The sequence below is a fragment of the Oncorhynchus mykiss genome, chromosome 15, assembly GCF_013265735.2.
Source record: "Oncorhynchus mykiss isolate Arlee chromosome 15, USDA_OmykA_1.1, whole genome shotgun sequence".
Taxonomy (NCBI): Eukaryota; Metazoa; Chordata; class Actinopteri; order Salmoniformes; family Salmonidae; genus Oncorhynchus; species Oncorhynchus mykiss.
Window position 1 is genome coordinate 39,748,166 of NC_048579.1, and position 24,216 is coordinate 39,772,381.

General features: G+C 42.0%; 1 protein-coding gene across 4 annotated transcripts in view; it reads right to left on the reverse strand.

The window, feature by feature from the left end:
* Positions 1-24,216, reverse strand: part of LOC110490047 (diacylglycerol kinase delta) — a 113,708-nt gene that overhangs the window by 30,238 nt on the left and 59,254 nt on the right. For all 4 annotated transcript variants that reach the window (XM_036944350.1, XM_036944349.1, XM_036944348.1 and 1 more), the window contains 9 exons: positions 13,539-13,633; positions 13,333-13,432; positions 12,894-13,164; positions 12,215-12,361; positions 11,803-11,931; positions 9,150-9,246; positions 8,683-8,793; positions 7,791-7,887; positions 7,153-7,260 (listed from right to left, as the gene is read on the reverse strand). In XM_036944350.1, coding sequence (XP_036800245.1) covers positions 7,153-7,260; positions 7,791-7,887; positions 8,683-8,793; positions 9,150-9,246; positions 11,803-11,931; positions 12,215-12,361; positions 12,894-13,164; positions 13,333-13,432; positions 13,539-13,633 — 1,155 coding nt within the window. The remainder of the gene's footprint in view (positions 1-7,152; positions 7,261-7,790; positions 7,888-8,682; positions 8,794-9,149; positions 9,247-11,802; positions 11,932-12,214; positions 12,362-12,893; positions 13,165-13,332; positions 13,433-13,538; positions 13,634-24,216) is intronic.

Genomic DNA, 24,216 nt, shown 5'->3' on the forward strand with positions numbered 1-24,216 from the left:
ATGGGACCATGCAGCCATCATACAGCTCAGGAAGGAGACGTGTTCTGTCTCCTAGAGATGAACGTACTTTGGTGCGAAAAGTGCAAATCAATCCCAGAACAACAGCAAAGGACCTGGTGAAGATGCTGGAGGAAACAGGTACAAAAGTATCTATATCCACAGTCAAACGAGTCCTATATCAACATAACCTGAAAGGCCGCTCAGCAAGAAAGAAGCCACTGCTCCAAAACCGCCATAAATCCAGACTACGGTTTGCATCTGCACATGGGGTCAAAGATCGTATTTTTTGGGAGAAATGTCCTCTGGTCTGATGAAACAAAAATAGAACTGTTTGGCCATAATGACCATCGTTATGTTTGGAGGAAAAAGGGGTAGGCTTGCAAGCCGAAGAACAACATCCCAAACATGAAGCACGGGGGTGGCAGCATCATGTTGTGGGGGTGCTTTGCTGCAGGAGGGCCTGGAGCACTTCACAAAATACATTACATCATGAGGAAAATTAATTATGTGGATATATTGAAGCAACATCTCAAGACATCAGTCAGGAAGTCAAAGCTTGGTCGCAAATGGGTCTTCCAAATGGACAGTGACCCCAAACATACTTTAAAAGTTATTGCAAAATGGCTTAACCTCTTTTGGGTATGGGGGCAGTATTTTCACGTCCGGATGAAAAGCATGCCCAAAGTAAACTGCCTGTTACTCAGCCCCAGAAGCTAGGATATGCATATAATTTGTAGATTTGGATATAAAACACTCAAAAACGTCTAAAACTGTTAAAATAATGTCTGTGAGTATAACATAACTGATATGGCAGGCGAAACCCCGAGGACAAACCATCCCACCCTCCAAAAAAACTTTTTCAGCCTACCACTGTTTTCAATGGCTGACACTTTTATTATAAGGCGAAATCCTCCCAGATTGCAGTTCCTAGGGCTTCCACTAGATGTCAACAGTCTTTAGAAAGAGTTTCATGCTGGTTTTTGGATAAATTAGCCAAAAATTGTAGTTTTTCTAGGTGGCTCCCATTTTGTCTGTAGTGTTTCCAAGTGCGTGGATGAGAGCGTGTTCTTTGGTATTTTTCTCCGGTAAAGGCAATAACGATTCTCCATCTGAAATTTTATCGTTTATTTACATATTAGGGTAACTAAGGTTTGATTCTAAACATTTTTGTTTGGAAAAGTTTATCAGTAACGTTTGGTATTCATTTTGTATGCATTTTGATGGAGGGAAACTGGGTGGATTATTGACTGAAGCGCGCCAGCAAAACTGAGTTTTTATGGATATAAAGAAAGACATTATTGAACAAAAGGACAATTTGTGATGTATCTGGGACCTTTTGGAGTGGCAACAGAAGAAGATCATCAAAGGTAAGGCATTTATTATATCGCTAATTCTGACTTTCGTGGCGCACCTGCCTGGTTGAAATATATTTTTCATGCTTTTGTATGCGGGGCGATGTCCTCAGATAATCGCATGGCGTGCTTACTCCTTAAAGCCTTTTTGAAATCTGACACAGCGGCTTGATTAATAAGAAGTTAAGCTTTATTTTGATGTATTACACTTGTGATTGTACGAAAGTGAAATATTTATAATTCTGTAGTTTGAATTTTGCGCTCTGCAATTTCACCGGATGTTGGCCAGGTGGGACGCTGCCCATAAGAAGTTAAGGACAACAAAGTCAAGGTATTGGACTGGCCATCACAAAGCCCTGAACTCAATCCTATTGAATATTTGTGGGCAACACTGAAAAAGCGTGTGCGAGCAAGGAGGCCTACAAACCTGACTCAGTTACACCAGTCAACCAATTTATTGTGGGAAGCTTGTGAAAGTTTACCCGAAACGTTTGATCCAAGTTAACCTCTGCGCACGGAACCCGCTAGCGGGCTGAAATTCCACAACATACGGTGATCGCTACATAAATAGTCATATTAAACATTCATGAAAATACAAGTGTTTCACATGTATCGAAAGCCTAGAATCTTGCTAATCCAACTGCGTTGTCAGATTTAAAAAAGGATTTACTGCGAAAGAATACGATGCGATTATCTGAGCATAGAGCCCCATAAAAAAAAACAATTTTAACCAGCACAGGCGTAACATAATCACAAACTGCATTAAAATAAATTGTTTACCTTTGACGATCTTCGTCTGTTTGCAATTCCAATGCTCATTGTTACACAATGCATGATATTTTGTTTGATAAAATCCGTTTTTATAGCCTAACACGAAACATTTTGTGAACCGCTTGTGTCGGTTCATTCCGTCTCATTCCATTTTCGACGACACATTACAGGTAAATAACCCACACAGAAAGTGACTTTTCCAGTCATGTTTGGTTTCACTGCAATCAACTGGTTTGTTTGTAACACAATCAAACGTGATGGGCCATTTCGCGGGACGTATTGACTGAAAGAAACCGATTTGAAGATAACAAGTCATGACATCATTGTGCACCAATGATTTGCCCGCTGTTTCGTTGATTGACTGTCTTTTAACCCAATGACCACTGTTCGTCTTGAAATCTAGCTGGGTAGATAGCCAATGAGCTGAGCTAAACGGCAATACGCCATGTTCATGTGTTGCAAGACCAACCCATGTAGTAAGCGTAAGCGTAAAGTGAGTCATTCGCTATTGAAGTTTCATACCGGAAAGAGCTACGCATATTACGCACTGCATTGTTTGGTGAACGCGCAGATTCAGCTGTTTATATATCAATCATTATGGCGACTAAGGCAGGGAAAGCTAAATCTAAGTCTAGATATACAGATGTACACACAATTTTAGAATAAATTGATTGGGAAGGTGAGACAGAGATTGTTGTAGGACGCTTCATTTAGCGATTGTGGAGGAATAATTTTTGAACGGGAGAGGACATCGTTTTGGACTGGTAAGTTCTTATCATGCTAATGCCCTTGTTTGAAATTAATAATATTAAATATTATTTGTGATTTTTTTTTTACATTTAGAAGCAATATATAAACATGTAATGTCATGAAATGTGAGATGCGTGTGCCTGCCGCCCCACCCCAACCCACATGAAATAGCCTATTTCAAACTTTTTTAACAAATCAAAAACAGAAAAATTGGGCGTGCAAAATTATTCAGCTCCCTTAAGTTAATACTTTGTAGCACCACCTTTTGCTGCGATTACAGCTGTAAGTCGCTTGGGGTATGCCTCTATCAGTTTTGCACATCGAGAGACTGAATTTTTTTTCCCATTCCTCCTTGCAAAACAGCTCGAGCCATGTTTGACAGTGGGGATGGTGTGTTCAGCTGTGTTGCTTTTACGCCAAACATAACGTTTTGCATTGTTGCCAAAAAGTTCAATTTTGGTTTCATCTGACCAGAGCACCTTCTTCCACATGTTTGGTGTGTCTCCCAGGTGGCTTGTGGCAAACTTTAAACGACACTTTAAGAAATTTAAGACATTTAAGAAATGTCTTTCTTCTTGCCACTCTTCCATAAAGGCCAGATTTGTGCAATATACAACTGATTGTTGTCCTATGGACAGAGTCTCCCACCTCAGCTGTAGATCTCTGCAGTTCATCCAGAGTGATCATGGGCCTCTTGGCTGCATCTCTGATCAGTCTTCTCCTTGTATGAGCTGAAAGTTTAGAGGGACGGCCAGGTCTTGGTAGATTTGCAGTGGTCTGATACTCCTTCCATTTCAATATTATCGCTTGCACAGTGCTCCTTGGGATGTTTAAAGCTTGGGAAATCTTTTTGTATCCAAATCCGGCTTTAAACTTCTTCACAACAGTATCTCGGACCTGCCTGGTGTGTTCCTTGTTCTTCATGATGCTCTCTGCGCTTTTAACGGACCTCTGAGACTATCACAGTGCAGGTGCATTTATACGGAGACTTGATTACACACAGGTGGATTGTATTTATCATCATTAGTCATTTAGGTCAACATTGGATCATTCAGAGATCCTCACTGAACTTCTGGAGAGAGTTTGCTGCACTGAAAGTAATTGGCTGAATAATTTTGCACGCCCAATTTTTCAGTTTTTGCTTTGTTAAAAAAGTTTGAAATATCCAATAAATGTCGTTCCACTTCATGATTGTGTCCCACTTGTTGTTGATTCTTCACAAAATACAGTTTTATATCTTTATGTTTGAAGCCTGAAATGTGGCAAAAGGTCGCAAAGTTCACGGGGGCCGAATACTTTCGCAAGGCACTGTATATCTGTTTATTATACCTGTTGATACAGGGCTCATATGTGAAACTATTCTAACTGAACATTTTCTTTCACGGTGACACTTACTCCGAATGGGAGTCTTATCCGGTGTCCTGTGTGGTGTTAAGGGGCAGTATTTTCATTTTTTGAAAAAGAACGTTCCCGTTTAAACGGGATATTTTGTCAGGAAAAGATGCTAGAATATGCATATAATTGACAGCTTTGGATAGAAAACACTCTAACGTTTCCAAAACTGTAAATATATTGTCTGTGAGTATAACAGAACTGATGTTGCAGGCGAAAGCCTGAGAAAATCCAATCCGGAAGTGTCCCAGGTTTTGAAAGCGCTGCGTTCCAATGACTTCCTTCAGCTGTGAATGTACCATCAACGAGCTTACGCTTTCTACGTATTCCCCAAGGTGTCTTCAGCATTGTGGCGTAGTTTTACGCATTTCTGTTGAAGAATAGCCGTAGGCGGCCACATTGCGTAAGTGGTCACATGGTGGCTCCGAGAGAGATTCTCACATAAAATACAGAGGTAGCCGAACTTTGGCTGTCTACCTGGGAGTCTCGTGAGTGAAAACATCCAAAGTTCATCAAAGGTAAACTATTTAATTTGATTGCTTTTCTGATTTCCGTGACAAGGTTGCCTGCTGCTAGCAAGGCATAATGCTATGCTAGGCTATGATAAACTTACACAAATGCTTGTCTAGCGTTGGCTGTAAAGCATATTTTGAAAATCTGAGATGACAGGGTGATTAACAAAAGGCTAAGCTGTGTTCCAATATATTTCACTTGTGATTTTCATGAATAGGAATATTTTCTAGGAAGATTTATGTCCGTTGCGTTATTCTAATTAGTGTCAGATGATGACAACGGTCCCGTTCACGGGATGGGGTGTCACTACAGGTTAAGTATGCTCTCTCTAATTCTCTCTTTCTCTCTCTCGGAGGACCTGAGCCCTAGGACCATGCGTCAGGACTACCTAGCATGATGACTCCTTGCTGTCCCCAGTCCACCTGGCCTTACCGCTGTTCCAGTTTCAACTGTTCTGCCTTCGGCTATGGAACCCTAAACTGTTCATTTTTACTCTTGAGCTGCTGTCCTGTTGCACCCTCTACAACCACTGTGATCTCCACCCGGCACAGCCAGAAGAGGACTGGCCACCCCTCATAGCCTGGTTCCTCTCTAGGTTTCTTCCTAGGTTTTTGCCTTTCTAGGGAGTTTTTCCTAGCCACCGTGCTTCTACACCTGCATTGCTTGCTGTTTGGGGTTTTAGGCTGGGGCTATATAAATAGATTTGATTTGATAGAGGACTGAGGGTCTTCCAAATATTCAAAGTGTGTAAATAGTTACCCATGTTATTTTGTAAATGTATATATATTATTATATATTTTTCATTGTTTTATCTAAACCAGATCTATTGTGTGTTATTCTCCTACATTCAATTCACATTTACACAAACTTTAGCGTTTCACCCAAAAAATTCACCCAATTTATTGTGGGAAGCTTGTGGAAGGCTTCCTGAAACGTTTGACCCAAGTTAAACAATTTAAAGACAATGCTACCAAATACTAATTGAGTGTATGTAAACTTCTGACCCACTGGGAATGTGATGAAAGAAATAAAAGCTGAAATAAATCATTCTCCCTACTATTATTCTGATATTTCACATTCTTAAAATAATGTGGTGATCCTAACTGACCTAAGACAGGACATTTTTAAGAGGATTAATGTCAGGAATTGTGAAAAACTGAGTTTAAATGTATTTGGCTAATGTGTATGTAATCTTCCGACTTCCACTGCATCTACAGTACTAAATCCATGTGTATGTAACGGGCGTATGTTATTGTGTGTGTGTGTGTATGCATGTGTTTGTGCCAATGTTTGTGTTGCTTCACAGTTCCCGCTATTCCATAAACAGTTTTTTCATCTGTTTTTTAAATCTAATTTTACTGCTTGCATCAGTAACATGATGTGGAATAGAGTTCCATGTAGTCATGGCTCTATGTAGTACTGTGTGCCTCCCATTGTATGTTCTGGACTTGTGGACTGTGAAGAGACCTCGTCTTGTGGGGTATGCATGGGTGTCCGAGGTGTGTGCCAGTAGTTTAGACAGACAGCTTGGTGCATTCAACATGTCAACACCGCTCATAAATAAAAGTGGTGATGAAGTCAATCTCTCCTCCACTTTCAGCCAGGAGAGATTGACATGCATATTATTAATATTAGCTCTTTGTGTACATTCAAGGACCAACCGTCCTGCCCTGTTCTGAACCAATTGCAATTTTCCTAAGTCCTTTTTTGTGGCATCTGAACACACGACTGAACAGTAGTCTAGGGACTGTAGGACCTGCCTTGTTGATGGTGTTAAGGCAGAGCATTGCTTTATTATAGACAGACTTCCCCCCCCTCTTAGCTACTACTGCATCAATATGTTTTGAACCCTCTGAATGGCATACATACACAATCCATGTCTCAAGGCTTATTTTTTAACCCATCTCCTCCCCTTCATCTATTTAACAAGTGACATCAATAAGGGATCATAACTTTCACCTGGACTCACCTGGCCAGTCTATGTCATGAAAAGAGCATGTTTTATACACTCATTGTATATCTCATATGTGGTTAGTCACACATGAACGCTGACTGGGGGGGGGGGGGGGGGGGGGGGGGTTGATGTGAAATGGGTCAAATTTGTCCAGGGGGTATTCTGGTTTTGTAAAGGGAAGGGGATAAATAATAATAATTATTATTATAAAAATATTATGAATACATGCGATTTACATAACAATGACCTAAAGATGCTTTAGTAACATTAAAAACAAAAATGTGGAAGAAACATGTGAGTACTGTTACAATGTCATATAATCTTTATGTATTAGTGTTATAAAAAAATATCCAGCTGCCTATAGAGTCATATTGTACTTATGCAACAACAACACAAAGAGAGGGTTTTGATGACACTTACATCATCCTCTTTGGTCCCGCCCCAGAAGTTGGTGCCGCCTGCATAGCTTGGGATGTTCAGGACAGCTATGCCCTGCAGGCTGGGGAGGGGGATAGGCCTCCCGTCGCACTAAACACACACACACACACACACACACACACACACACATTATCATACAGTAACAGAACAAAACTGTCTGCATATGTTCGGTTACAAACTCCCACAATCACAATTAACACCACCAGACATTAATTGAAAAGTCTAAAAACGGATATGCCAATTCCAGATTGCCCAACAGGGTTAGGGTCAGGGTAAGTGTTATGGTATGACAGTCAAGTCTCTTTAGTGTATGGCACACTGAGGCGCATGACACATATAAAATAGTATATGACGTTCATCATTGTCCGTTTTTGTCTGTTGAAATGTTAACGCATCTCTGCTTTTTTTTACGGATGAGTTGCGCACGAACAAAGGCGAATATATTGTTCTTTGTCGGACAAGTTTTTTGTTGGACAATGTCAACTCATCTCCATTGTCATTCATCCAGCAATGGATGACACCCATTGAAAAACCATTGGCTCCACCCAGAATATTCAGACAAAATCTCAATGTGGCGTACCCTTAGTTGCACCAACTTGGCTGCTGTTGTGTTTTCTTACCTCCAACAATACCTTCTGCTCTAGGTTCTTGTAGGTGCGATGCAGCAGCTCCTTGGTGCCCAGCACCCCGTACCACATCATGTTTTTGGTGCGACTCCTTAACACAGACCGAACCACAAATGAACACAGTGACTGAGCCACAACACACACACACACACACACACACACACACACACACACACACACACACACACACACACACACACACACACACACACACACACACACACACACACACACAACACAAAGAAATGTACTTTATGTTCAACAAACAAAGGTTAGGCTCTTTGTGGAGAGCAGTAGCACAGAACTGGAAGGAAATGCTATTCTAAAGGACAAAGTGTCTGAGCTATAAACAGATTTTGGGTGTTTCTTCCAAAAATGCTTGATTTTGCTGCGGCAATACAGACATTTTGCAAAGATTTTTGTCCAAATAATCACGAAAATGCACTGACGGGGAGTCATTTCATACAATTCTGAGCATTTTTCCTTGGCTTAACGCTGTGTTCTTATGCTCAAACATTATAAGAAAATCAAAGTGGGCCCCAATTGGTGTGCCCTACTTGCCCGGTCAGCCAAGACAAAAATACTCCTGAATTAATAGTTTTTTGAATTTTCGATTCTCCCCGACTGTTTTGTTTTACTTAGGTGATTGTTATTTCCATAATCTTTTCTACATACTTTATGTAATTTTTGTCGTATAAGTTTGCACTGAAAGCGTTTTTCAGACCCTGTGTACTGAGACCATGACCAGACCAACACTGTATTTATGCGGTCTCAAGACAAAGACCACGAGATCAGACTCCATCTCTGCTTATCACCCTATCCAGTACTGGGTGTATCTATCTGGTTTAGTTAGCAGACAAGAGGCTCTGCCTCATTCCTCAGTTACCTGCACTTCTCTGGATGCTCATCCCTCTTATTGTTGAAGTCCAGTGAGATCTTAGCATCCAGGCCGATCCCAAAGTAGTTGTTCATCACACATTTCTCAGTGTAGCAGTCACTGAAACCAAACACAGTATATGGTCACTCACAACTCTGGGGCAAAAGGTAGATGATGATGAGGTTGGGCTTAAAGTGATAGTTCACTTCAAACGCATGGGGAAAGCAGAAACATGGAAAGAGGAAGGCAAAACTCATTTTCAATACACCACTAGCTAGTTCAATCCATTTCCACTAGCATTGCTCCATGCTCCAAAGACACTGGTCAGGAGATTCTTGATGTTGTTTAATAACCAGCTAAAAACCTACAAACGGTTTGGATGAAATAACAACAGTTGAGTTGAAAATAATCTAAAACCTAAAAAGTTAACTAACCCTTTAAGGGAAGGAGGAGAAAGACTGAAACGAGACACTCACAAGGTCTCTGGGTCGCAGCTGAAGGAGTCAGCATTGACCAGCAGTCTGCTGATGACTGAACTGCTGGAGAGGGAGCCAGAGATACCAGCCTTGAGACCTGAACACACACATAAACACACACACATTTAAGACACACTGACAGATAATTGAGCACAAAGAGAGCAAAAGTATATCACAGGAATATAAAGTGTAATATTGATAAAAGTCGGTGCACTAGAGCTGAGCGACTAACCAAAATGTCAGCAATTTTTAGTTATTTAAACAAATAATTGTCCAACGTTGGTTCAATTATTTGAATTCAATTTTCTGTGAGTTCAATGAGCTCAATGTGAGTTTCTCTAGAGATTAATCAGATCATGCCAAAACTGTGCATTGTAGTTGGGAGCTGTAGTGACCTACAGGCCAATGTTCTACATAATTATCAAGTTTTCTGGGCTACCCTAACTCTACAATGACCATAATCCATTGCGTGGATACTTGTCAGGTCTGTGTTTCTTTTTCGCCTGCTACGTAAGGGACAGAAGAATGTGGACCATGAGGGGATACATAGTAGGCAGTTTCTTCGCAAGGTATATTTACCTGAAAATACATGATCTAAGTGATTGATAGTTGGTATTCAGCAGTCCTAAATGTATGCCTTATTTACAGTTGAAGTCGGAAGTTTACATACACCTTAACCAAATACATTTAAACTCAGTTTTTCACAATTCCTGACATTAATCCTAGTAAAAATTCCATGTTTTAGGTCAGTTAGGAACACCACGTTATTTTAAGAATGTGAAATGTCAGAATAATAGTAGAGAGAATGATTTATTTCAGCTTTTATTTCTTTCATCACATTCCCAGTGGGTCAGAAGTTTACAAACACCCAATTAGTATTTGGTAGCATTGTCTTTAAATTGTTTAACTTGGGTCAAACGTTTCGGGAAGCCTTCCACAAGCTTCCCACAATAAATTGGGTGAATTTTGGCCCATTCCTCCTGAGCTGGTGTAACTGAGTCAGGTTTGTAGGCCTCCTTGCTTGCACATCCTTTCTGCCCATACATCCAGTTCTGCCCATACATTTTCTATGGGATTGAGGTCAGGGCTTTGTGATGGCCACTCCAATAACTTGACTTTGTTGTCTTTAAGCCATTTTGCCACAGCTTTGGAAGTATGCTAGGGGTCATTGTCCATTTGGAAGACACATTTGCGACCAAGCTTTAACTTCCTGACTGATGTCTTGGGATGTTGCTTCAATATATCCACATAATTTTATTTCCTCATGATGCAGTCTATTTTGTGAAGTGCACCAGTCCCTGGTGCAGAATAGCACCCCCACAACATGATGCTGCCACCCCCGTTCTTCACGGTTGGGATGGTGTTCTTCAGCTTGCAAGCCGCCCCCTTTTCCTACAAACTGGGATGGTCATTATGGCCAAACAGTTTTATTTTTGTTTAATCACACCAGAGGACATTTCTCCAAAAAGTACGAACTTGGTCTCTTTTTTAATGGCGATTTTGGAGTAGTGGCTTCTTCCTTGCTGTGCAGCCTTCCAGGTTAAGTCGATATAGGACTCGTTTGACTTTGGATATAGATACTTTTGTACCGGTTTCCTCCAGCATCTTCACAAGGTCCTTTGCTGGTGTTCTGGGATTGATTTGCACTTTTTGCACCAAAGTACGTTCATCTCCAGGAGACAGAACGCATCTCCTTCCTGAGCGGTATGATGGCTGCGTGGTCCCATGGAGTTTATACTTGCATACTATTGTTTGTACAGATGATCGTGGTACCTTCAGGCATTTGGAAATTGCTCCCAAGGATGAACCAGAACCAGACAAGAGGTCTTAGCTGATTTCCCCATGATGTAAAGCAAAGAAGCACTGAGTTTGAAGGTATGCCTTGACATCCACAGGTACACCTCCAAGTGACTCAAATTATGTCAATTAGCCTATCAGAAGCTTCTAAAGCAATGACATCATTTTCTGGAATTTTCCAAGCTGTTTAGAGGCACAGTCAACTTGTAGACTTCTGACCCACTGGAACTGTGATACAGTGAACTATATGTTAAATAATCTGCCTGTAAACAATTGTTGGACAAAGTAGACGTCCTAACCAACTTGCCAAAGCTATAGTTTGTTAATAAGAAAATTGTGGAGTGGTTTAAAAACTAGTTTTAATGACTCCAATCTAAGTGTATGTAAACTTCCGACTTCAACTGTACTTTGCTTTGAAGAACTACTAAAATAGTGATTTTGTCAGACAGCATAGGCAGCAGTTCTATAGAGATGAGATGATTACTTGGAATTAAATAATATGATCAAACAAAACAAATGTTATATACACCAACTGAAATATTTTATTAAAGTAAAGTAATGTGAATAACTGATGGTTTTAAGTGATTAACAGTAATGGGCAGTCACTACTATCCAGGGACTTTTATTATTTGTTTTATTCTGTGTTGTTACAGCATTCAACCCACATAATGCATAGTGCATTTGATTAAAAAAGATATTGAAAATTGTGATTTGTTTTTTATAATCGAACAGACTTCAAAAAGCACTAATCGCACAGCACTACAGTGTACAATAGTGTCCAAGGGAGTAGGGGTTGATTTGGGATTAGGGAACTGAGGGCCCTCGGTACAGAGCTGGTGAGAATTTATGCCCTTACTTGGGTAGAGGATCTTGGTGTTGAGCATCGGCATGTTCTCGCGACTTCCTGTCTGGGCGGGAAGTAACGCAGAACTGCCCACTGACAGGCTTCCTTTGCTGATGAGCTTCTCACAAGGAGTCTTGGACACTACAGGATGAAACAAAGACACAGAAAGACATGAGACACTGGGATCTTGATTAAAGGCCCACTCCTTAAATTTGAAAAATGCACATTTATAAGTGAAAATCTTCAATACTAAATAGGCACGCATCTTTAATTAAAATCATCCGTATCGTCTGGGCCGTATTCATTAGGGCATGCAATTAAAAACAATTTAAAAGGTGATCCTTCCCTGGTTCAGACTGTTTTCTTATGTTTGGTACCAAATTAACACGACCCAGGTTGGGAGACTCAGGGTTCAATGACTAACCTCTGCGGACTGGATGGCCCCTGGTGCTGTTACAGGCGTTCCCGCTGTAGGACGACTGCAGAGACAGCTTGTCCTGCTCTTCCTCCTCCTCCTCCTCCATCCCCAGAGCAAACACCTCCTGAGTCTGGGCATTCTGCTCGTCCACCGCTGATAGAAGAATGGAGAGAAAGACCGTTCAGCAACAAGAGCAGGTATGTTGAAAAAGTAGAGAGGTAAAACCGCTCTCTTTTGGATAAGTATAGATAAGTATAGATAGCAACTATATTATATGGGGGTCGTGGTACATCCATTCCATTTTGCTTCACTCAATTCAGGAAGTTAACTGAAATTCCTATTCCAATAACTATCATACGGGCGGCAAGCCTGATCTGAGACTGGCCACAAGATTGCCCAGGAGTCCTGCTCTACTGTTGCAATGCTTATGGCATTGAAGTTTTCGTCTGTCCTCTGTTTTTATGTAACATATGAAACATCAAGTATGCCAAGTCGGTCAGTGTAGTCTACTATGTTTTTTTTTTTTTTTTACCACAGACAAAAACTTCCCTTACAGGACAAATAACCTTACTGTAAATCTAATTCCAATATTCAGAATTGCTTTTCACGGAAGTCTTTCAGTTTACTTCCTGAATTGACCCATACCAATTAGAACAGAAGTAGCGGTAGGAAGGTAACATCTCACCTTTCTCAGTGTGCTCGATTATCTGCCTGATGGCTTTCTTCAGGCTGTTGGCTCTCAGCATCAGCTGTTCCCTGGGTTTAAAGATGGCCGTCAGGGGCCTGGGGGAGCACGAGATGGTGGCGGGTGAGGGCGACGATGGCACCAGAACTCCCTCGCCCTCCTCCTGCTCCTCAGCGATGGTTGGGGGGGGGGCAGGCATCATAGTAGATGCCTGCGCCTCCTCGTTGAGCGTCTTCAGCAGCGAGTCCAGCTTTTCCCTCAGAACCCCACACTGCAACCAATCGACCAATCAACACAGCTCTGATTCACTTGATTAGTGCAAATATGGCTGGAGGGAGTTTCCACCATATTTCCTAAACCAGTCATTTACATAAAATCAGTGAAGGGATGTCAGCAAGGTGAGATAATTGGTACAAAGCCATGGTTCCTCACAGCTTACCTTCTTGGCCATAGCCTCTGACTCCTCAGAGCTCTCCTTGTTCTTCTCGTAGGCCTTCCCCACTCGAGCCACAAAGTCCTTCACTGTTTCACACAGTACCCTACGAACATGCACAACACACAACACACTCAGGGCAACGGAAACCTACACCTAAGAAACGGTATGGAGTGAGCAGGCAGACAGACTGATTGAAGCGACAAACATACTTAGCTGAGGAGATGACCACTGAGTGCTGATCTGAAGTCAAGATCTTGGACAGGTGGGCTGCCACAGAGTCTTCGTAGGTCAGAATCTGTTGCACCTGTGGCACAGGTAACAATCAAGGTCAAAAACAGGCTAGTCTTCAGGAATGTGTCTTGAACTGCAGAGCATCACCACCTACAGTGCAACATACAGTGCATTCGGAAATTATTCAGACCCCTTGACTTTTCCACATTTTGTTACGTTGTAGATTATTCTAAAATTGATTAAATCGTCCCCCCCCAATCAATTTACACCCAATGCCCCAAAATGACAAAGCAAAAACAGGTTTCTATAAATTTTTGCAATTATAATGATTTAAAAAAACCTGGAAATATCACATTTACATAAGTTTTCGGTCCTTTGTTGAAGCACCTTTGGCAGCAATTACAGCCTCAAGTCTTTTTGGGAATGACATATGGCAGCTCTGCATCTAGCTCCTAAGCTATTTAGTTTTTGTGTGTTATTTGTTACATAATTAGCCCAGAAATGTTTTTTCATACAGACGGAAATAACTTTTGGATTTCAGAGCGGCGGTAACTCACCAGAAATAGGACTTTCCCGAATTGGAGCTTTGTTCATACCCCCCAGGGCAATTTAACTTATTCTAGAGGCAAAACACAGGCGGTGGAGAAGAGGTATTCGGAGTGGACTTCTGGTCTGACTCAGGAGGCATGGACACCATCCACCGCTTCCGAGTAGATTGCTCGCTAATGTTCAGTCTTTGGATAATAAAGTAGACGAGCTCAGGGCGATCATCTCCTTCCAGAGAGACATCAAGGATTGTAACATACTCTGTTTGACGGAAACATGGCTCTCTCGGGATATAATGTCCCCGTCCATACAGACAGCTGGGTTCTCAGTGCCACGCACAGACAGGAATAAAGAACTCTCCGGGAAGAAGAAAGGCATGGGTATATGTTTCATGATTAACTACTCATGGTGTGATTGTGATAACATACAGAAACGTACAGTCCTTTTGTTCACCCGACCTAGAACACCTCACAGTCAAATGCCGACCGTATTACCTCCCAAGAGAATTCTCTTCGGTTATAGTCACAGCCGTGTATATTCCCCTTCAAGCCGATACCACAACGGCCCTCAAAGAACTACACTGAACTTTATGCAAACTGGAAACCAGATATCCTGAGGCCACATTTATTGTAGCTGGGGATTTAAAAAATGCAAACTTGAGGAAAATTCTACCAAAGTTGTACCTATACATTGGACCACTGCTACTCAACTTTTCGAAAATGCCTACAAGGTTATCCCCCGCCCTTCCTTCGGCAAATCTGATCACGACTCCATTTTGCTCCTCCCTTTCTACAGGCAGAAACTCAAACAGGAAATATATGTGCTCAGGTCTATTCAACGCTGGTGTGACCAATCAGATTCCATGCTTTAAGATTGTTTTGCACACACGAACTGGGACATGTTCCGGGTAGCCTCTGAGAATAACATTGACGGATACACAGTTCATCAGGAAGTGTATAGGAGATGTTGTACCCACTGTAACTATTAAAATCTACCCAAACCAGAAACAGTGGATAGATGGCAGCATTTGCTCAAAACTGAAAGTGCGAATCACCACATTTAACCATGGCAAGGTGACTGGGAATATTGCCAAATACAAACAGTGTAGTTATTCCCTCCGTAAGGCAATCAAACAGGCATAACGTCAGTAGAGACAAAGTGGAGTCACAATTCAACGCCTCAAACATGAGACGTACGTGGCCGGGTCGACAGACAATCACGGACTACAAATGGAAAACCAGCCACGTCGCGGACACCGTCGTCTTGCTTCCGGACAAGCTAAACACCTTCTTCACCCGCTTTGATGATAACACAGTGCCACCGATGCAGCACGCTACCAAGGACTGGGGGCTCTCCTTCTCTGTGGCCGACGTAAGACATTTAAGAGTGTTAACCCTCGCAAGGCTGCCGGCCCAGACGGCCTTCAGAGCTGCCGGCCCAGACGGCCTTCAGAGCATGAGCAGGTCAGCTGGCTGGAGTGTTTACAGACATATATTAACTCTGTCCCTATCCCAGTCTGCTGTCCCCACTTGCTTCAAGATTGTTTACATTGTACATTGTTTACATTGTACATTGTTCCTGTACCCAAGAAAGCATAGGTAACTGAACTAAATGACTATCACCCCGTAGCACTCACTTCTGTCATCATGAAGTGCTTTGAGAGGCTAGTTAAGGATCATATCACCTATACCTTACCTGACACCCTAGACCCACTTCAATTTGCTTACCGCCCCAATAGATCCACAGACGATGCAATTGCCATCGTACTGCACACTATCCTATTCCACGTGGAGAAGAGGAATACCTATGTAAGAATGCTGTTAATTGACTTGAGCTTAGCATTCAACACAATAGTACCCTCCAAGCTCATCATTAAGCTCAGGGTCCTGGGTCTGAACCCTGCCTTGTGCAATCGGTTCCTGGACTTCCAGACGTGCCACACCCAGATGGTGAAGGTAGGAAACAACACACCCCACAAGGGTGAGTGTTCACCCCCCTCCTGTACTCCCTGTTCAACCATGACTGCATGCCACGCACACCTCCAACTCAATCAAGTTTTCCGACGACACAACATTAGTAGGCCTGATTACCAACAATGACGAGACAGCCTACAGGGAAGAGGTGCCAGTTAAATAATCTCTTACTCAACGTCAACAAAACAAAGGAGCTTATCGTAGACTTCAGGAAAGAGCAGAGGGAGCACACCCTTATCCATATCGATGGGACAGCATCGAGAGAAGGTGGAAAGGAGGCTGAAGAAATATGGCTTGTCACCTAAAACCCTCACAAACTTTTACAGATGCACAATTGAAAGCATCCTGTCGGGCTGTATCACCGCTTGGTACGGCAACTGCGTTTGGGTGTTCACTTCAGCAAACATTTGGGGATTTATTACTTTGTTCATTGTCACTTCCTGTTGTACACAGAACAAGGAAGAGCTCAGTTTTGTTTGTCTGGAAAGTTTATTGTTTAAAAGTATATTGGGAAGTTTTTGGTAGCTACCTAGCTTCTTATGTTGGATCCCGTGACGCAGTTGGCATCAGTTGCTGGGACTGCTTGCATCTTTACAGTGATCCTGCCGACCAAGGACGGGTCTGAGGAGCTATTTGGTGTCACAGCTAGCCTAGCTGCTAGCTAGCTGGACATCAAGCCAGCGAGGTGTTCTTGAACGCAGCCCGCGACGCAGTTAGCCATTGTGGCTGGGACCCGCGGATTGTCCCGAGCTTGTGGCTGTCTAGATCCTTGCTGTTTGTTGTTTTCAATTTTCCCTGTCACCTGCCCTGTCTGGAACTGCGAGGTGTAACAGCCTAACATACATTGCTAGCTACCATGACAAAGACCAAGCCGGCGGGAGTACTGTTGAGGACAGTGCCAGTGGTGTCTATCACACGTTGAGGATCTTTTAATTAACAAAAAGAAACCTATAAGCAGTTGTTACAACAACAAGAAAAAAGTTTCAAGTGTTTTGTTCAAATACTTGTGGATTCTACTAATAAAAGAATGGACAACCTGACCAGAGAGGTTCAGGACCTGAAGAATAGTTTGCAATTCTCCCAGGGTCAGCTCGACGAGTTGAAATAGGAGAACGGCATGATGACAGCAATCTATAAACCATTGAGAGAGGACATCAGTTCTGTATGTGAATCCATGATAACAATGACAGAGAAATTTGATTATCTCGAGGGACAATCAAGGCGAAACAACATGGTTGTGGACAGAATTGCAGAATCTGCCCGAGACGTGGATGGAGTCTGAGGACAAAGTGAGGGAAATGATCTCTGAGAAATTGAAGATGGACCACAGGAAGATTGAGGTGGAGCGCACACCCACAGGACTGGAAAACCCACCACCGGTCCAGGTGATAGGCCCAGGCCGATAGTGGTCAAGTTCCTAAGGTTCATGGACAAGGTAGCTAGCTGTTCTTTGCGCCAGAAGAGAAAGCTGAAAGCTGCCAGAGCACGTGGGGACATTGCGTACAACAGGCTCATTGTTCACACTCCCACCCAGAAGCCTGGAAGGGATGAGAGAGTCAAGCCTATGGGTTCGTAGCCTCAAACCCGCAGCACACACACCAATTGATTAATGGACTGCTGAATGTATATTATTTTCTCTTGCTTTGTCTGCACTTTTCAATATTATGTCTATCTCTAATAAGCTACCCAGGAAAGGGCTGAAAATAACCCATATTAATATATGTAGCCTTAGAAATAAGGTTTATGAAATCAATAACTTGTTAACATCAGATAAGATTCATATACAGTGCCTTGCGAAAGTATTCGGCCCCCTTGAACTTTGTGACCTTTTGCCACATTTCAGGCTTCAAACATAAAGATATAAAACTGTATTTTTTTGCGAAGAATCAACAACAAGTGGGACACAATCATGAAGTGGAACGACTTATATTGGATATTTCAAACTTTTTTATCAAATCAAAACCTGAAAAATTGGGCGTGCAAAATTATTTTACTTTCAGTGCAGCAAACTCTCTCCAGAAGTTCAGTGAGGATCTCTGAATGATCCAATGTTGACCTAAATGACTAATGATGATAAATACAATCCACCTGTGTGTATTCAAGTCTCCGTATAAATGCACCTGCACTGTGATAGTCTCAGAGGTCCGTTAAAAGCGCAGAAAGCATCATGAAGAACAAGGAACACACCAGGCAGGTCCGAGATACTGTTGTGAAGAGGTTTAAAGCCGGATTTGGATACAAAAAGATTTCCCAAGCTTTAAACATCCCAAGGCGCACTGTGCAAGCGATAATATTGAAATGGAAGGAGTATCAGACCACTGCAAATCTACCAAGACCTGGCCGTCCCTCTAAACTTTCAGCTCATACAAGGAGAAGACTGATCAGAGATGCAGCCAAGAGGCCCATGATCACTCTGGATGAACTGCAGAGATCTACAGCTGAGGTGGGAGACTCTGTCCAAAGGACAACAATCAGTCGTATATTGCACAAATCTGGCCTTTATGGAAGAGTGGCAAGAAGAAAGCCATTTCTTAAAGATATCCATAAAAAGTGTTGTTTAAAGTTTGCCACAAGCCACCTGGGAGACACACCAAACATGTGGAAGAAGGTGCTCTGGTCAGATGAAACCAAAATTGAACTTTTTGGCAACAATGCAAAACGTTATGTTTGGCGTAAAAGCAACACAGCTGAACACACCATCCCCACTGTCAAACATGGTGGTGGCAGCATCATGGTTTGGGCCTGCTTTTCTTCAGCAGGGACAGGGAAGATGGTTAAAATTGATGGGAAGATGTATGGAGCCAAATACAGGACCATTCTGGAAGAAAACCTGATGGAGTCTGCAAAAGACCTGAGACTGGGACGGAGATTTGTCTTCCAACAAGACAATGATCCAAAACATAAAGCAAAATCTACAATGGAATGGTTCAAAAATAAACATATCCAGGTGTTAGAATGGCCAAGTCAAAGTCCAGACTTGAATCCAATCGAGAATCTGTGGAAAGAACTGAAAACTGCTGTTCACAAATGCTCTCCATCCAACCTCACTGAGCTCGAGCTGTTTTGCAAGGAGGAATGGAAAAAAATGTCAGTCTCTCGATGTGCAAAACTGATAGAGACATACCCCAAGCGACTTACAGCTGTAATCGCAGCAAAAGGTGGCGCTACAAAGTATTAACTTAAGGGGGCGGAATCATTTTGCACGCCCAATTTTTCAGTTTTTGATTTGTTAAAAAAGTTTGAAATATCCAATAAATGTCATTCCACTTCATGATTGTGTCCCACTTGTTGTTGATTATTCACAAAAAAATACAGTTTTATATCTTTATGTTTGAAGCCTGAAATGTGGCAAAAGGTCGCAAAGTTCAAGGGGGCCGAATACTTTCGCAAGGCACTGTATTAGCCATTTCTGAGACTCACTTAGATAATCCATTTGATGATACATCAGTAGCAATACAAGGATATAACATTTATAGAAGAGACAAAAATGCTTATGGGGGAAGATCAGACAGACAGACAGACAGACAGACAGACAGACAGACAGACAGACAGAGAGACAGACAGACAGGCACGCACGCACACACACAGTGGGGCAAAACAAGTATTTAGTCAGCCAACAATTGTGCAAGTTCTCCCACTTAAAAAGATGAGAGTGGCCTGTAATTTTCATCATAGGTACACTTCAACTATGACAGACAAAATGAGAAGAAAAAAAATCCAGAAAATACTTATTTTCCACCATAATTTGCAAATAAATTCATTAAAAATCCTACAATGTGATTTCTGGATTTTGTTTCCTCATTTTGTCTGTCATAGTTGAAGTGTACCTATGATGAAAATTACAGGCCTCTCTCATCTTTTTAAGTGGGAGAACTTGCACAATTGGTGGCTGACTAAATACTGTTTTGCCCCTCTGTATATAGATAGATAGATTCAGAGCCATATCCCTGTAATGCTTAGAGAAGATCTTATGTCAAGTGTTATTGAAGTGTTGTGGCTGCAGGTTCACTTGGCACATCTAAAATATTTTCTTTTGGGGTGTTGCTATAGGCCACCAAGTGCTAACAGTCAGTATCTAAATCATATGTGTGAAATGCTGGATAGTGTAGGTGATGTAAACAGAGAGGTCTACTTTTTTGGGGACCTGAATATTGACTGGTTTTCATCAAGCTGTCCGCTCAAGAGGAAGCTTCTTACTGTAACCAGTGCCTGTAACCTAGTTCAGGTTATTAATCAACCTACCATAGTGTTAACAAACACTACAGGAACAAGATCATCCACATGTATTGATCACATGTTTACTAATGCAGTAAAACTTTGTTTTAAAGGTATATCCATACCCATTGGATGCAGAGATCACAATATAGTGGCATAGTGGCTATATCCAGGAAAGGCAGAGTTCCAACAGCTGGGCCTAAAATAGTGTATAAGAGATCATACAAAAGATTTTGCTGTGACTCTTATGTGGATGATGTTAAAAATATTTGTCGGTCTGATGTCATTAATGATATCATTAATCCAGACACTGCACTTGATGAATTTATGAAATTGCTTCATCCAATTACTGATAAACATGCACCTGTTAAGAAACTGACTGTCAGAACTGTTAAGGCTCCATGGATTGATGAGGAATTTAAAAACTGTATGGTTGAAAAAGATGGGGCAAAAGGAGGGGCTCATAAGTCTGGCTGTACATCTGACTGGCTTACTTACTGCAAATTGAGAAATTATGTGACTAAACTCAACAAAATGAAGAATACACTTTATTATGAAGCCAAGATCAATGAAATAAAGGATAGAAAAAAAACTTTGGAGTACTTTAAATTAAATTCTGGGCAGGAAGACAAATTCAACTCCATCTTTCATCGAATCAGATGGCTTATTCATCACAAAACCATTTGATGTTGCCAATTATTTTAATGATTATTTCATTGGAAAAGTGGACAAACTTGGGCAGGAAATGACCACAACAAACAGTGAGCCATTATATTAATGTATTTAAAAAAAACGAATAATGAAAGAAAAGCAGTGCAAGTTTGAATTGTGTAAAGTTTGTGTGGGAGAAGTGGGAAAATGATTGTTAACAATCAATAATGACAAACCTGGCATTGACAACTTAGATGGAAAGCTACTAAGGATGGTAGCTGACTCTATAGCCACTCCTGTCTGTCAAATGTTTTATCTGAGCCTAGAGGAAAGTCTTTGTCCTCAGGCCTGGAGGGAAGCCACAGTAATTCCACTACCCAAGAGTGGTAAAGCGGCCTTTACTGGCACTAACAACAGATTTATATGTATATACTCTTATTCCATTCCTTACTTAGATTTGTGTGTATTAGGTAGCTGTTGTGGAATTGTTAGATATTGCTGTCCTGTCAGAACTAGAAGCACAAGCATTTCACTGCAATCGCAATAACATCTGCTAACCATGTGTACGTGACCAATAAAATTTTATTTGATTTATCTTAGCACATATACCTTCATTTATCATAGACTATGCCGGACATATTGGATGAAAACTTGACAGATAAAGGGGGTATCATTTCCAAGTTACAGTATTTGGTCCATATAGTTTTTAATAACATCACAACATAAAAAACAATATGACATTAGTTTTCTACATCTCCCCACTGACCCATTTCCCCATGTTAGAATTATTGTTCCATTATCCACTTTTGGGCGTTAAGAGTTTTGGGCGGGCAAAAACCTCTCTAGAAGAAGGCATTTCCTTGGTTGATACAAAAGGGTAGAGAGAGAGTTCTCTCCTGCTTAAATTTATGACCGGGTGTGAGCTGTCAAACCGGTATAGTGCCCTCCACCCCCCCTTTGCAGGTGGGAGAGGGTCTGGTTAATGTCAGACACTGCCAAGCTGATCTGACCCATTGTTAACCTCACAAGACAGTCATGATACTGCCACAATCATGCTTCACCGTAGGGATGGTGCCAAAGTGTTAAATCGTGGTTTCATCAGACCAGAGAATCTTGTTTCTCATGGTCTGAGAGTCCTTTGGGTGCCTTTTGGCAAACTCCAAGTGGGCTGTCATGTGCCTTTTACTGAGGAGTGGCTTCCGTCTGGCCACTCTACCATAAAGGCCTGATTGGTAGAGTGCTGCAGAGATTGTTGTCCTTCTGGAAGGTTCTCCCATCTCCACAGAGGAGCTCTGGAGCTCTGTGACCATCGGGTTCTTAGTCACCTCCCTGACCAAGGAATATCTCCCCCGATTGCTCAGTTTGGCCAGGCAGCCAGCTCTAGGAAGAGTCTTGGTGGCTCCAAAATTCTTCCATATAAGAATGATGGAGACAAGTGTTCTTGGGAACCTTCAACGCTGCAGACATTTTTTGTACCCTTCCCCAGATCGATGCCTCTAACCAGTCCTGTCTCAGAGCTCAACAGACAGTTCCTTCGATCTCATGGCTTGGTTTTTGCTCTGACATGCATTGTCAACTGTGGAACCTTATATAGACAGGTGTGTGCCTTTCCAAATCATGTACAATCAATTGAATTTACCATAGGTGGATTCCAATCAAGTTGTAGAAACATCTCAAGGATGATCAATGAAAACAGGATGCACCTCAATTTTGAGACTCATAGCAAAGGGTCTGAATACTTCTTATGTAAATAAGAAAGAATGGCGCCGGAGGACATGGCTGCCGTTTTACGGGCTCCTAACCAATTGTGGAATTCTGTGTGGTTTTTCGCATTGTTTGTCATTTATTTTGCACATAATGTTTCTGCCACTCTCTTATGACAGAAAAGTGCCTCTGGATATTAGAACAGCGATTACTCACCTCGAACTGGAGAAATATTTTTTTAAAGAAGTCGAACACAAAGGATTTACTAATGGGACATTAAAAACTGCAATATCTTATGTTTCACGAGTCGTGGATGAGTGACGACATGGATAATATATAGTTGGCTGGTCTTTCCGTGCATTGGCAAGGCTGAACATCTGCCTCCGGTAAGACATGGGGTGGCGGTCTGTGTCTATTCGTCAATAACAGCTGGTGTGCAAAATCAAATATTAAGGAAGTCTCAAGTATCTTGATGATAAGTATCTCATTATAAGCTGTAGACCACACTATTTAACAAGAGAGTTTTCATTTATAGCTTCGTAGCTGTCTATTTTGCACGACAAACTGATTCTGGCACTAAGACCGCACTCAACGAGCTGTATAAAGCCATAAGCAAACAAGAAAATGCTCACGCAGAGGAAGCACTCCTAGTGGCCAGGGACTTTAATGCAGGCAAACTTAAATCTGCATGTTACATGTGCAACAAGAGGGGAAAAAAACTCTAGACCACCTTTACACCACACACAGAGACACGTACAAATCTCTCCCTCGCCCTCATTGACAAATCTGACCATAATTACATCCTCCTGATTCGTGCTTACAAGCAAAAACTAAAGCGGGAAGTACCAGGGACTCACTCAATATGGAAGTGGTCAGATGACACAGATGCTAAGTTACAGGACTGTTTTGCTAGCACAGACTGGAATATATTCCGGGACTCATCCGATGGCATTGAGGAGTACACCACATCAGTCAACGGCTTCATCAATATGTGCATCGATGACGTTGTCCCCAGAGTGACTGTACGTACATACCCCAAACCGGAGCTATGCACTACAGGCAACATCCGCAAAGAGCTAAAGGGTAGAGCTGCCGCTTTCCAGAAGCGGGACTCTAACCTGGATGCTTATAAGAAATCCCGCTTTGCCCTGAGACGAACCATCAAACAGGCAAAGCGTAAATACAGGACGAAGATTGAATACTATTACACTGGCTCCGAAGCTCGTCGTATGTGGCAGGACTTAGAAAGTATCACAGTCTACAAAGGGAAGCACAGCCACGAGCTGCCCAGTTGCACAAGCCTACCAGATGAGCTAAATTACTTCAATGCGCACTTCGAGGCAAGCAACACTAAAGCATGCATGAGAGCACCAGCTGTTCCGGACGACTGTATGATCACGCTCGCCGTAGCCGATGTGTGTAAGACCTCTAAACAGGTCAACATTCTCAAGGCCGCAGGGCCAGACGGAAAACCAGGACGTGTACTCCGAGCACGCAGTGACCAACTGGCAATTTTCAACCTGTCCCATAAATGTTTCAAGCAGACCACCATAGTCCCTGTGCCCAA